This window comes from Rutidosis leptorrhynchoides, chromosome 2 (genome assembly GCF_046630445.1).
Source record: "Rutidosis leptorrhynchoides isolate AG116_Rl617_1_P2 chromosome 2, CSIRO_AGI_Rlap_v1, whole genome shotgun sequence".
NCBI lineage: Eukaryota > Viridiplantae > Streptophyta > Magnoliopsida > Asterales > Asteraceae > Rutidosis > Rutidosis leptorrhynchoides.
The window spans coordinates 11,462,464-11,476,578 of record NC_092334.1 but is presented as its reverse complement, the minus strand read 5'-3'; the positions used below and the strand labels follow the sequence as shown (position 1 = coordinate 11,476,578).

Here is a 14,115-nt window from a genome sequence, read left to right as displayed (position 1 = left end):
TTTTCTTTCAATTTCATAAACTTTTAATTGTAAGACCATATACTGTACATACATGGGGATATAACACTCGTTATATTTGGGTTAGCAAAGAATGCCCAAAACGGTACGTGTAGGGCATTTTTGCATTGAAATTTTTGGACGTAGTTTGTTTATGAACGAGTGAGTTCTAAGCGTTGTTGAAATGATGTTGCTTAACCACACCTATCGATTGTCTTTTTAATGGAGCCTCTTGCAAGTAATTAGCAAGAACACTAATAACGATCGAAGTGTAAAAACATTGATCATCGCCATAAAAGCGCCTAGTTTGGCCTTTGTAGGATGCATTATCGTCCCACTTAGATATATTATATATTGTAAATTTTAAATTTAATTATACCCTCCTCATAAACAATCATCAATAGTGCATCTAGTGGATGAAGAAGAAACTTAACCAATCCTTTTGGTTTTGGTTTAAGGAGGGAATAATCTTCAGTTGAGTGAGCCATTTCATGATCTTAAAAACAAGAATAAAGCTGATGAACATTCGGTTGACTCAGATATATGACCAAAGCCAATATTGAGCTTGAAGTTCCTGAAAAAGATTGAGAATTATATTTTACATTACATTATAATATTAAAGGGAAAAAAGATATAATATCAAGCTAAACCATCAGCAGTTAACAGATTCCTCTTAAACTTGATTTTTCATGCACTAAAACAGATAACTTAAATGTTCATAAGTCACATAATCACAATTTCTTAAACCTAAATTTAAAAACCACATCAACTCATAAAAGGTAAAACTAGTTTCATATCACAATTTCATTGCTGCTGCTCGGCCTTTTAACAGATAATAGGAATGGTTGGTCTTGGTCTCTAAAGTCAAATGGCATGTTCAAAGTAAGCCACTTAGCTTCACTTATCGGACATCCATCTGTTGGGTATTTACCCAGATCTCAATATGGTCAGTTGGTTAGCTTGCTTGCCCAATAGAATTAATATCCTTATTTGGCAACTTAACATGGATAAAATCACAACAAGGTCAAACCTTTTGTCTCACGGAGTAGCTATAGACCCAAAGTGGCCATCTTGTGAGGAGCATGATGAAGTCAGAGATCACTTATTTATCAAATGCAGATTCATAGCTCCACTGTGTAAAAGGCTATCAGCTTGGTGGCAGCCTTCAACTATTATGCCAAGTGATGTCTGTAATGCTATTAGTGGAACATACTTCAATGTTGATTCTGAGAATACAATCATGGCTCTTTTGGCTAATAGTCCGATCATGCTTTGGCTCATTTGGAGATGGAGGAATAAACTCGTCTATTGTGATATCGATCAAAGGCAATCGGTAAAGAATGAAGATATTATGGTGAGTCTCCGAGTCAGTTCGCACTTATGGTTGACTAATAGGAGCAAGGTGGTTCAGGGTGATTTTGGTTACCGGAAGCATAATCCAAAAATATGGTGATTTGATACAAGTGTTAATGGCTAAAAGTATATTCGGGAGCTTTTTTTTCAAATTGGTTCCTCTTGATTGTTCATTCAACTTTTGGTCTAGAGTGTATTCTGGAGTATTTTCTCATGTTAGAGTGTCCAATTAGTTGGGTCATGTTGGTGTTTCGGTCTCAGTTTGGTGCGCCCCTTGTGTACCATGTGACGTATTGGAGTTTCTTGGTGATTTATAAAATTTATAGCTTTTCAAAAAAAAAAAAAAAAAAAAAAAAAAAAAAAAAACCAAATTGACAACTCTGGGATTGTCATTAGAAAATTCAATTATGAAATTTTATTTTAGTCCCCTTAAGTTTGGAGATAAGTTATAATGTAGAGCTATGTTAGAGAGTATAATGTAGTATTTAAGTTCATGAAAAACAACCTGCTAAAGCAAAAGAAAAATATGAAGATCTGCACACGACCGACCTTGAACAGTTTAAAACTTATAACATCCAGCTTAAAGAGTTACGCGAAAGTAACGACTCCTTACAAAATAGTAATGTGTCCCTACAAAACGATCTACAAGAGATGAATGAAAAACTTCCATCAGATGGTAATAAGGGATTAAGTAGGAAGTTTAAATAGTTAGAAAAAAAACAAAGAGAATATAGAGGTTGAATCTGAGAAAGACAAGCTATTAGCGAATGAAAAGAAACTGTGACTTGTTGAAAAAACAAAGTTAGAAGAAAAATGAAAGAAACAAATTGCTGAGCAAGTTAAAGAAACTAAATGAATTATTAGAAATTCACAAGGATGAAAAAAGAGAGTGAGAAAACAAAATTAACGTTAAATCTGAAGAAGTCAAACAGCTACCAGCAAAAGTTAAGATGTCGGAAGGAAAAGAAAATGATCAAACTACTAAGCAAGTTGAGAAACAGAATGAGGTATCAGAAAATTACAGAAAGTTGGAATAGTTGGTAAAATCTAAATGCAAACAACTATAGAATGTGACATAACAGTTGGAAAAGATGAAAAATAAAATCTGTGAAAGTCATGCAATTAAAAATTAACCGGGAAAATGAAAAGAAATAGTGCGGGGATGATAAAGCAAAGTTGGAAAATGCGATACAATCTAAATTTGAGCAACTCGAGAAAGTCGGAAAAAATGTCTATAGTTTCTTCTCATTATGAGATTGAAAGAAACTATTGTAGGCATTTTTCCCCACTTTTTCGAGTTTCTTTTCATTCTGAGATTGGAAGAAACTACTGTATGCATTTTTCCCAACTTTCTCGAGTTGCTTGGATTTAGATTTTACCGCCTATTCCAACTTTGCCTTATCATCCTCTCACCGTTTCTTTTGATTCTCGTGAGTAATTTTTAATTGCATGGCTTACACACATTCTTCTACCTTTTTCATCTCTTCTAACTGTTTTGTCACATTCTCGAGTTGCTCACATTTATATTTTACAACCTCTTCCAACTTCATGTAATTCGGATACTTCATTATGTTTCTCAACTTGCGTAGTTGTTTGATCCTTTCAGCATCTTAACTTTTTCTAGTAGTTATTTGACTTCCTCAAATTTAAAATTAATCTTTTTTTTTTCCCACTTTCTCTTTTCAAACCTGTGAATTTTTGATAGTTCGTTCAGTTTCTTAACTTGCCCAACAATTTGGCTCTTTCTTTTTTCTTCCAACTTAGTCATTTCAACCAGACATACTTCTTTTTCATTCTCTAATATAGCTTGACTTCCTCAAATTTCTCACTTAATTCCTTATTATCTGATGAAAGTTTTTCATTCATCTCTTGCAGATCATTTTGTAAGGACGCATAACTATTTTGTAGGGGCTCGTTACTTTCGCGTAACTCTCTGAGCTGGATGTTATAAGCTTTAAACTGTTCAAGGTCGGTGTTGTGCATTATTTTTCTTTTGCTTCAACAAGTTGTTCTTCACAAATCAGAAGGATTGTTTTCTTTTACCTTATGATTACTACCATTCGAAGATCATTACTGTTCTTAATTTCTATCATAGATAGAATCTGAACTTTTATGTGGAAATGAATGATATGCTATGGACATTTGTGAAATTGGCTAGAAAGGATCACATTAACTGTGAGATACGTAAGCATTCTCAGGCTTAGTGCATATGTTGCGATATTTTGATTTCATTTCGCAATATCTTAATTTCTTATAATTTCCAAGTCGTTTTACTTATCTCCTTTTAGGCTTCGAACAAGGTGGATCTATGCATCCATATTGTTTGGATTATTCAATGGCTGAACATAGACTTTTTGTTTTCGTGAAGCGCTTTGTTTGATTGGTTTGTCTATTTACGAGGATAGTTCAAGCAGACACTCTCGATCATAAGTATCATATGCAAAAGCTCTTGTTGCTTATCTATATATTTTTCACAATGTGATAACTGTTATATATTAAATTTTTGTAATTTTTGGCCGTGCTATGTTCTTTTTAACATGTGTTATATTATTAAACTTCACTTATTGGGTCAATATTATAGTCTCATGGTAGATAGGTTCCGAAAAGAAATAATTGGTTTTCTGATAGTGAGACATTTTTAAAACTTCATAATTATAAAATCGGGCTTCCGTACTTGAAGGTAGCTTTTTATTAGCTTTCAAATTTCTTTCAATTTCTTCACATGTTGCCCATTGTGCTCTAGGGTTCATTACGTAAGTTGATATCGACTTTTATTCTCATTTTTTTAACTTTAAAGATATCATTTAGGGTGATAACCAAACAAGTTTATACCTCTAGTAATGATGTACCCAAATATATTGAATTATACCTGTTTAGGGTATTCCAATATAGGTGCTTCAAAAAACGCTTAACAAGCGATCTAAGTTTCATGGACATCATCCAACTGCGTCTGATAATGGTGAAACTGCAAAGGGAGCAGGCACTCGTCCTGCTGGAATTTCCAATTGTTTAGTTGTTCGCTTTTCCCATCCACTTGTGTTCCAAACGCACACTACACACAAAGATAAAACTCAGATGGCACACAAAAAATTATCCTAGTGTACACACATTTCATAGTGTAGGCAACTTCGGCCCATTAAAACAGTTGGTCAACTCGCTTATCTTTCTCTCTGTAGGGGTCGGATAGGTGAAGTAACATTGATTGCTAGCTTAAGAGCATGTCAAACTGTATGAATGAAATCAGTCAAAAATCATGCAATGTAAAACTCCTTCTGAGTTTCTCAATATAAATAAATCATAAGTTAAACAATGTAGAATTATGTTGTCATATTTGATACACCATCTATAACAAACTTAAGAAATTTAGGCAGAGTGTTTTGGGTCATACCGACCCAGGTCAAGAAGTACACATTTTCCTGACTCTATCTTACAAGGATGATACATCATATAGACCTAGACCTCTCCTCGGAGCATATTATATGTATATGTATGAACTTTAAATGATCTTATTTAAAAAAAATTAAAAAACGAGGACCGATTGTCATCCAGTTTTTATTACCTTTGAATCAGCACCAGAAGATAATAGCACATTAATCCGGCAAAACTTGCCGGAAAAACAAAGGACAAACGACCACAAAAATCGGTCTACACTCCAAAAACGCCGCATGAGTCGGAAAAAAAGTCGCCAGAAAAACGAGGCACCGGAAAAACCTAAAGAAGACGAAAAAAAGCGAAGGAAGCAAGGAAGCTTACCCAACAAACCTCAGATCGAAGAAAACACTCTAAGAAGACATGGTTATCGTCGCCTGCAGCCGGAAACCTGATAAGAAAGTCACCGGAAAACTTCGATCCATGGTGCTAAAGGAGAGAAAACGTCGGATCTGTTGAAGAAACGGGAAAAAAAAGAAAAGAAAAGGTCATTGGACCTCCGACGAAGTGCCGGAGAGAGTGCGGCGCCAGAGATCATAGGGTTACGGTTAAGCATAGATGAGAGAGGCAGGAGAATTTGGAGGGTCACCTATTTTGCGATCTAATGTTTAAAGTCACCCTTCTTTATATTCACATCCGCACCACATTACCATTTTTTTCTCACTTCTTTTCTATCACTAACTCATCACATATCACTCCCAACAATCACACTATTCTTCAACCATTAAAAATTAATTAATTAAATCATGTACGAATCAAAAAGAAAAATGTACAAGATACTAAAGCCAATTCTCTCGTGATGCATTATGCTTGAAAAGGACTAAATGATTGGCTAACCAACATTGGTAACACATTGGCATGGTGCTCCCAATGGTGCCAATATTGGCAAATGAGATTGGCTAAGTATTAACAACACCATTGCGAATGCTCTAATGGGGAAAAGTGGTGATAGGCCAAACTTATCCCACCTTTTCTCCCTATCAAGCAACTTCAAAATTTAAATTTCATACCAATGATATATGGTTTTCGTTACCTTAGATTCGAAGAGTAGTCATGTGAAAGTTTTTGTCAAAATGGGTGTATGTTTAAGTTTCACTCTTTTGACAAGGATTTACAACCCTTGACAAAGTGGGATGATACTTGTTCCTAACATTGTGGTATTTGGTGGAAATATTTTACAGACATCCGGCTTCTACGGTGTGAGTTTGGTGGGTTTTCAAACGAAAAACGGGGGTTGGTGTCTTTGCTGATCTACACCCATGGTAAAATTTAAAGTTAATACATATCGCCTTCTTTATTCCTCTAACCGCCGACTTTATGCATTTTTCCCAACTTTTTCGAGTTGCTTAGATTTAGATTGTACCGCCTCTTCACTTTGCCTTATCATCCTCTCACCGTTTCTTTTGATTATCGTGAGTAATTTTTAATTGCATGGCGTACACACATTCTACATTTTTCATCTCTTCTAACTGTTTTGTCACATTCTCGAGTTGCTCGCATTTAAATTTTACAACCTCTTCCAACTTCATGTAACTCGGATACTTCATTATGTTTCTCAACTTGCATAGTTGTTTGGTCCTTTCAGCATCTTAACTTTTTCTAGTAGTTATTTAACTTCCTCAAATTTAACATTAATCTTTTTTTCCCACTTTCTCTTTTCATTCCTGTGAATTTTTGATGGTTCATTCAGTTGCTTAACTTGCCCAACAATTTGGCTCTTTCTTTTTTCTTCCAACTTGGCCATTTCAACCAGACATAATTCTTTTTCATTCACTAATATAACTTGACTTCCTCAAATTTCTCACTTAATTCCTTATTATCTGATGAAAGTTTTTCATTCATCTCTTGCAGATCATTTTGTAGGACACATAACTATTTTGTAGGGGCTCGTTACTTTCGCGTAACTCTCTGAGCTGGATGTTATAAGCTTTAAATTGTTCAAGGTCGGTGTTGTGCATTATTTTTCTTTTGCTTCAACAAGTTGTTCTTCACAAATCAGAAGGATTGTTTTCTTTTACCTTATGATTACTCCCATTCGGAGATCATTACTGTTCTTAATTTCTATCATAGATAGAATCTGAACTTTTATGTGGAAATGAATGATATGCTATGGACATTTGTGAAGTTTGCTAGAAAGGATGACATTAACTGTGAGATACATTTAGCATTCTCAGGCTTAGTGCATATGTTGCGATATTTTGATTTTCATTTCGCAATATCTTAATTTCTTATAATTTCCAAGTCGCTTTACTTATCTCCTTTTAGGCTTCGAACAAGGTGGATCTGTGCATCCATATTGTTTGGATTATTCAATGGCTGAACATAGTCTTTTTGTTTTCGTGAAGCGCTTTGTTTGATTGGCTTGTCTATTTACGAGGATAGTTCAAGCAGACACTCTCGATCATAAGTATCATATGCAAAAGCTCTTGTTGCTTATCTATATATTTTTCACAATGTGATAACTGTTATATACTAAATTTTTGTAATTTTTAGCCGTGCTATGTTCTTTTTAACATGTGTTATATTATTAAACTTCACTTATTGGGTCGATATTATAGTCTCATGGTAGATAGGTTCCGAAAAGAAATAATTGGTTTTCTGATAGTGAGACATTTTTAAAACTTCATAATTATAAAATCGGTCTTCCTTTTCCTTTTCCTTTTCTTGCTCTCCTTCCTCCTCTTTAAATATTTCAGGCAAGATCTGAGTTTTTCCGATGTCATTGACCACCGTTTGACCGGCGTTGACCGAGTAATTGGGCGAGTTAGACACCGATTTCTCGTTTTGATCTTCCAGCCGATTAATCGCCGATTACTCGGCCGAGTAGGCCGAGTTTTGCAACACTGTCCGTACTTGAAGGTAGCTTTTTATTAGCTTTCAAATTTCTTTCAATTTCTTCACATGTTGCCCATTGTACTCTAGGGTTTTTTACGTAAGTTGATATCGACTTTTATTCTCATTTTTTTAACTTTAAAGATATCATTTAGGGTGATAACCAAACAAGTTTATACCTCTAGTAATGATGTACCCAAATATATTGAATTATACCTGTTTAGGGTATTCCAATATAGGTGCTTCAAAAAACGCTTAACAAGCGATCTAAGTTTCATGGACATCATCCAACTGCGTCTGATAATGGTGAAACTGCAAAGGGAGCAGGCACTCGTCCTGCTGGAATTTCCAATTGTTTAGTTGTTCGCTTTTCCCATCCACTTGTGTTCCAAACGCACACTACACACAGAGATAAAACTCAGATGGCACACAAAAAATTATCCTAGTGTACACACATTTCATAGTGTAGGCAACTTCGGCCCATTAAAACAGTTGGTCAACTCGCTTATCTTTCTCTCTCTAGGGGTCGGATAGGTGAAGTAACATTGATTGCTAGCTTAAGAGCATGTCAAACTGTATGAATGAAATCAGTCAAAAATCATGCGATGTAAAACTCCTTCTTAGTTTATCAATATAAATAAATCATAAGTTGAACAATGTAGAATTATGTTGTCATATTTGATACACCATCTATAACAAACTTAAGAATTTTGGGCAGAGTGTTTCGGGTCAAACCGACCCAGGCCAAGAAGTACACATTTTCCTGTTACAAGGATGATACATCATATAGACCTCTCCTCGGAGCATATTTTATGTATATGTATGAACTTTAAATGATTTGATTAAAAGAATTAAAAAACAAGGACTGATTGTCATCCAGTTTTTACCTTTGAATCAGCACCAGAAGATAATAGCACATTAATCCGGCAAAAATTGCCGGAAAAACAAAGGAATCAGCACCAGAAGATAATAGCACATTAATCCAAAAACGCCGCAGGAGTCGGGAAAAAAGTCGCCGGAAAAACGAGGCACCGGAAAAACCTAAAGAAGACGAAAAAAGCGAAGGAAGCAAGGAAGCTTACCCAACAAACCTCAGATCGAAGAAAACACTCGAAGAAGACACGGTTATCGTCGCCTGCAGCCGGAAACCTGATAAGAAAGTCACCGGAAAACTTCGATCCATGGTGCTAAAGGAGAGAAAACGTCGGATCTGTTGAAGAAACGGGAAAAAAACGAAAAGAAAATGTCATTGGACCTCCGACGAAGTGCCGGAGAGAGTGCGGCGCCAGAGATCATAGGGTTACGGTTAAGCATAGATGAGAGAGGCAGGAGGATTTTAAAATTAGAGGGTCACCTTTTAAATGTAAGTATTAAATTTAACACTGAATTTAACACTGAGGTCAAAACAGAGAAATAGTTCAGTTTTAAATCTGAGTGTTAAGTCATAATTTAATTATTTTTTAACACTTTTAATAATATTATTTAATTTAATTATATATTAAAAATATAAAAACAAATGCTATATAAAATAAATCAGTGTCAAATGTAAATATTTATTATCAAATATAATAAATTATGTGTTAGCTTATGTAAAAATTAAATTATGTGTTAGCTTATGTAAAAATTTACCACAAATTCTGTATAATAAACAAATGAAGGCAAAGAGTCTAGTTAAACAAAATATGAGATATAAATGAAGTATAATACAAACATTAAATACAAGTAAAGTTTAACTGCGAAAAAAAAAAAAAATTGGTAACACTAAGTTGCATATATTGGTGTACTATTATTTTATGAAGTGGACTATTGATTTGTAGCTAAGTATGTCTGTGACGACTTTCTCATAAATCATTTAGTGCGACAATGTGTTTGAAGTAGTCATTTAGTATTAGTGTTAATACTGAAGCAACTTGTTTTTCTTTCAATATCCTTCGCATATCCGTTAAACTACACACTTTATCGGCCTACATAACAAACATAACAAAAGTTAGTATTTAACTATTTCATTGCAATCTATCATATTATCGATATAAAGTATATTTATTGGTTTACCTGTTCCATATTCGTTAAAATTCAAACATTTTCTTCTTTTAAATAATAAAAGCTTTTCTGATTCCAGATGTGCCAAGAAAGTGGGTTCATACAAACAAAAGGTAGACGTTAAATGGGGACCGGGTATTGAGTTTTCAAAAGTGTAAGTTTAATCGTATTTCTAACAATAGTCTACCTATATTATGGCATAAAAAATGGTGTTTCATAATGAACGAAGTTAAAAAAAAAAAAAAAAAAGTCTACAGGATGATAAAAGACATGTTCTTGAACGCTCTCCTCTTCGTACTCTTGGTTGTGTTTTTTATCTCAGCAACAGAGTTCTCGACCTCTTTCACAAGATCATCGATTGAAAACTGTAAAATCAAAGTTTTTTAGCAAACTGTCACAAGACACAAGTTGTGAAACTTGAAATCTTAAAGAATTAGTGAATCTGCAGATTTTCGCGTTTGAAAATGTCTCCAACTGCAAGATTCTGCTTGATTATACTTTCTATGTTTTCCCTTTGGTTTTCCAAGTAATCTCTTACAACCCTTGGACTTGAAAGCGATGCTAATTGCTCTTCATATAGTTTCATGTTTGCCTGCATGTGAATTAGATTAAAACACAAAGTATCACATATTTGACTTCTCAGGGTCAACAGAGCACTCTTTTTAACCACATTTACAACATAAATGTGTATTTGAACTTTATGTATTCTCAATTAGAATATGGACTGTGGACTTAGACTGATAAAATAACAATGGTATGCAATTAGACCTGTATTTCTAGAAGGCTGGCTCCATAAAGTTGTCTTCCTTCCAATTATCGAGTCGAGAAAACCAGAGAGAACTCTATCTCCGTCTTCTGTGTTAAAATGTAAACCTACAAATCCAAAAAACATGATGTTTGTTTAAGATAATGGTCAAAGGATGTAGGTTGACTTAAGTTGGTAGAAGAATACTTTTACTATCTGCAGCAGGGACGTTTTTTGCTTCTGCTCCCTCTTGTTCGACTGTTATTGCTGATATATCCAGGACGATAACATCACCAATCTATATAAATTGTCTTCCGCTCTTTTATATTTGAAAAGTAAAAATATTTTATTGTGTATAGAGATGGCAAAATGAGTGGGTAGTGTGACGGGTCAAAACTGGTATTTGTAACGGGTCATAACTAGTATTTGTGACGTGTCAAAAAATTATAGCAACATTATTTAGTGTGCCAAGGTGCCATATATGATTACAAATTTAATATATTTCAATCTAATCTAACCTTTTACTATATAAACATGTTGGAGATCTTATGCATTGCTTAATGCACTTGGGGCAACTTGCAACCCACATAAATCTCAACTTTATTTTTACTTTACGCGTTAGAAATTAAAAAATGGCCTGAATCATTCAATCGCATGTAAGTGTGTTACGATTTCCATCTATAAATTTGAGGGTTCTGCCCTTGCGGTTGCAAAATACATAGTCATACAGAAGATGATGTATATATAATGGAATAGTATAAGTATATACTTTTTACGAAAAGTAAGATATAGTGTAAAAACAGATTGAGAGAACATTAAGTACCTGTAGTCCTCTATTTGTGACAATTCGCATTGTACTCGTATTTCTAGAAATGGTCTACCTGTAGTACAAACAAAAGGTAGACGACGTTAAAGGTGGCACTTTTGACCCACCTAAGAATTAAAGAGCAAATTTGGGTTACATCGCATTTCTAACATGCCGAAGGATAAAAGTTAAATGAATAGATGTTAGGCAGAAGCTTTAAAAGAAACATGTCACCAATCATTTTGTACTTTTAAAGCATATACCCTCCTATACCGAACAATTAAAAAAACATAATAATATGAGGTCCAGGAACAACTTCGTTTGATGAAATGTTTATTCACACTCATAAACCGCTTTAAAACCCCAAAATTCCTAGAGATAATAAGCCTTGAATTCTATTCACAATAAATTGACAAACTCAACCAGACACATGAAGCAATATATCTAGAAAATAACAATCAAACCTCATCGCGAGTCTTGAAAATCTTATGTTTCTGTCGCGTGTCATTCAAGCCTTCCACCTTATAAACACAAATGCAGATCGATAGAAATGAGTGAATCAAGTCTCTTTCAAAAGGTCAATTCATTTCACCATATTAGACCCGCCCATTTTACCTCTTCCTAAAACCTGCTCCTGCCCATTTGATAAATTACTTGCCTATTAAACCCGCCAATTATACAAAAAAAAAAAAAAAAAAAAAAAAAAAGATTACACTACATTAAATAAATTACTCGTCTATTAGACCTGTCCATTTTACCTCGTTCACAAACCTGCTGCTGCCCATCAAACTATAAAAAAGATGTCACTCCTCTACTCATAAAACTGGAACGACCATGATAAAAATAAAGTAAAACAGAGAAGAAAAAGTGGTTACCCTTTTTAGGAGAGCACGGGAGAATGAACTGAACAGGCAATCCAAGAACACGTACTGGGTTACGTTCTAACTTCTAAGCCATCTACTAACGCCCGCTTTGATACCTCTTCCAAAGGCAGTAACATCTTTTGAGGGCAGTAAGGAATAAATGTGTGGAGTGGTTTGATTATAAGCTTATAATCAAATGGATAGATTAGATTAGGGGTAAGTGAGAGTAATTTTTCTGATCTAATGGCTGAGATTGAAAGTTGAATTTAAGGATATCTAAATTAGCACTTTACTATAAAGTATAGAAGGATTTATAAAACACTAAGAAGTGAAGAAACTGATATAAATCTTTGTTTCGCGCGCAGTAACATCATAGCGAAAAAGTCCTCTTTCCATTCGATCCTCCCACTGCTTTTTTGGAGAAACAATTCTAGTAAACAAATATCCAAATTTAATCCCAAAACAAAATTTCTGAGAATTTGTTATTACAATAATACAACAATTTAAATGGAATTACAATTACAAAACCAAACCAAAACCCTAATTGAAATGAATAGGTACTTTTTTTTCTCTGGAATCAAGCCTATGAATATGCCCATCTGTTGATATATTAAGTCAGTGATATGCTCTAATCACTGTTTGATATCTTAACCCATAAAAAAAGAGAAACCCACCAAATCTCAAAATTACTAAGAAAAACCCACCAAATAACAAAACCCTAACCCAAAATCACAGACGCATAAACTATAAATAACAAATACTAACCTCAAAGTTTCAACTAACGATACTTCGCCTGAAATTGTAATTAGCCAAATGAAATTGTAATCTGCAAAAGTCATAACAAATACAACTGCACAAAAATAGCAGAACATGATTTTAGGGATTGATTTCTGAAGCTTGCATCTTGAGAAGCAGTCGATTGAAGCGAGTTATTTCAAGTACTGATATAGTTAATTTAACACAATACATCAAATTCGTTAAACCTGTAAATTGAAACAAAAAATAAGAAATACTAACTCGCGATTTGCAAATGAAGAGTATTCAACAGTTGAAATTACCTTGAGATAATGGCAGTGAAGCTGATGAAATGACCTTGTCCTAAATTAAGATGTTGCATTATCGTAGGCCAACCTTTGCTTATTAATCCCAGTTCACCTTGCATGGTAATTTGAACTTTGTATCAATAAGTTTGATTTTTTAATTTGGTTCACAAAATAATTTTCCAACAATAAAATTTCGTTTTAAAATTTGAAGCAAGAACCCAAAATTTAAAAGAACCCTAAATTTAAAATTTGAAGCAAGAACCCTAAATTTGTAATAGAAAAATTTGTTGTTAATAACATGTGATTAGCTTTGAAACGAAAAGTAATAACTAACTAACCCGTAAATTGAGATTGAAGATGATTGAACAGAAGAAATTCCTGCATAAAAGCTGCTATAATTAGACTTTGCTGGTACCACGCGAGCAAATCAGTATGTTGTTGCGATTGATTGCAGGAGTCGATGACATCTTCCGATTACATGTTCCGATTACATGTTCCGATTGTTTGTAGGTGACGATTGTAGGTGGCGATTCAATCGTGGATTGAAGGTGTCGGCTATTTTTGTGTTCTGTATGTTTTTAATTCCCGTGTTTTAGTTGATGTAGGGACAATATGGGAAGGAAAATTGTATTAGTGTAGTTATTGAGTTATAATTACATCCAATGGTAAAGAGAGTGGGTAGGGATAGTAATTTGTTTGATCCAATGGTTAAGATTAGAGGGAAAATTTAAATGTATCTCTTTTTTTACTTTATTATAATGTATAATAATAAGTAGGGAAGTAGGGATAAAATAAATAAGAATATAAATTATTATTATGTGCTTATTCTCTCCTTCTCCATTTAAACCCTAAACAAATACGCTTCTTTTTTCATGTGCTTCTTCTTGCTTTTTCATCTATTTCTTCTCTCCATCCATTTAAACCTCCAAAATTTCTTCAAATACTACTGAGTAATAGAAGTAAAAAGAAAAGGAAAAAAAATTAACATTGAGGCTTGTATCACCGTCG

At 33.9% G+C, this 14,115-nt stretch overlaps 1 protein-coding gene and 2 long non-coding RNA genes across 15 annotated transcripts; all 3 read right to left on the bottom strand.

Annotated features, from left to right (window-relative positions):
- Positions 1 to 284: 284 nt before the first annotated feature.
- Positions 285 to 1,701, bottom strand: LOC139890559 (uncharacterized). Its single transcript, XR_011773368.1, has 2 exons — positions 1,028 to 1,701; positions 285 to 571 (listed from the first exon to the last, which is right to left on the bottom strand). It is a non-coding gene; the product is annotated as an uncharacterized lncRNA (long non-coding RNA).
- An 873-nt stretch (positions 1,702 to 2,574) lies between these two features.
- Positions 2,575 to 8,910, bottom strand: LOC139890558 (uncharacterized). The gene is made up of 3 exons (XR_011773367.1): positions 8,499 to 8,910; positions 7,828 to 8,010; positions 2,575 to 4,402 (listed from the first exon to the last, which is right to left on the bottom strand). It is a non-coding gene; the product is annotated as an uncharacterized lncRNA (long non-coding RNA).
- Positions 8,911 to 9,359: 449 nt separating this feature from the next.
- Positions 9,360 to 13,590, bottom strand: LOC139890557 (trigger factor-like protein TIG, Chloroplastic). Of its 13 annotated transcripts, none has more exons than XR_011773364.1 (10): positions 13,446 to 13,590; positions 13,123 to 13,219; positions 12,830 to 13,047; positions 12,077 to 12,494; positions 11,666 to 11,829; positions 11,220 to 11,277; positions 10,604 to 10,663; positions 10,420 to 10,524; positions 9,664 to 10,243; positions 9,360 to 9,575 (listed from the first exon to the last, which is right to left on the bottom strand). XR_011773364.1 is itself a non-coding variant. In XM_071873437.1 (9 exons), exons 6-9 carry the CDS (start codon positions 11,247 to 11,249, stop codon positions 10,224 to 10,226), a joined length of 246 nt encoding a protein of 81 aa, XP_071729538.1. In that variant the 5' UTR covers positions 11,250 to 11,277; positions 11,666 to 11,835; positions 12,077 to 12,494; positions 12,830 to 13,047; positions 13,123 to 13,219; positions 13,446 to 13,590; the 3' UTR covers positions 9,790 to 10,223. The 13 variants fall into 13 exon arrangements, 9 of the variants coding, with proteins under 9 accessions (XP_071729538.1, XP_071729537.1, XP_071729533.1 ...); XR_011773365.1 differs by having other exon boundaries at positions 10,604 to 10,715; positions 11,666 to 11,722; XR_011773363.1 differs by having other exon boundaries at positions 11,666 to 11,722.
- Between the last annotated feature and the right edge of the window lie 525 nt (positions 13,591 to 14,115).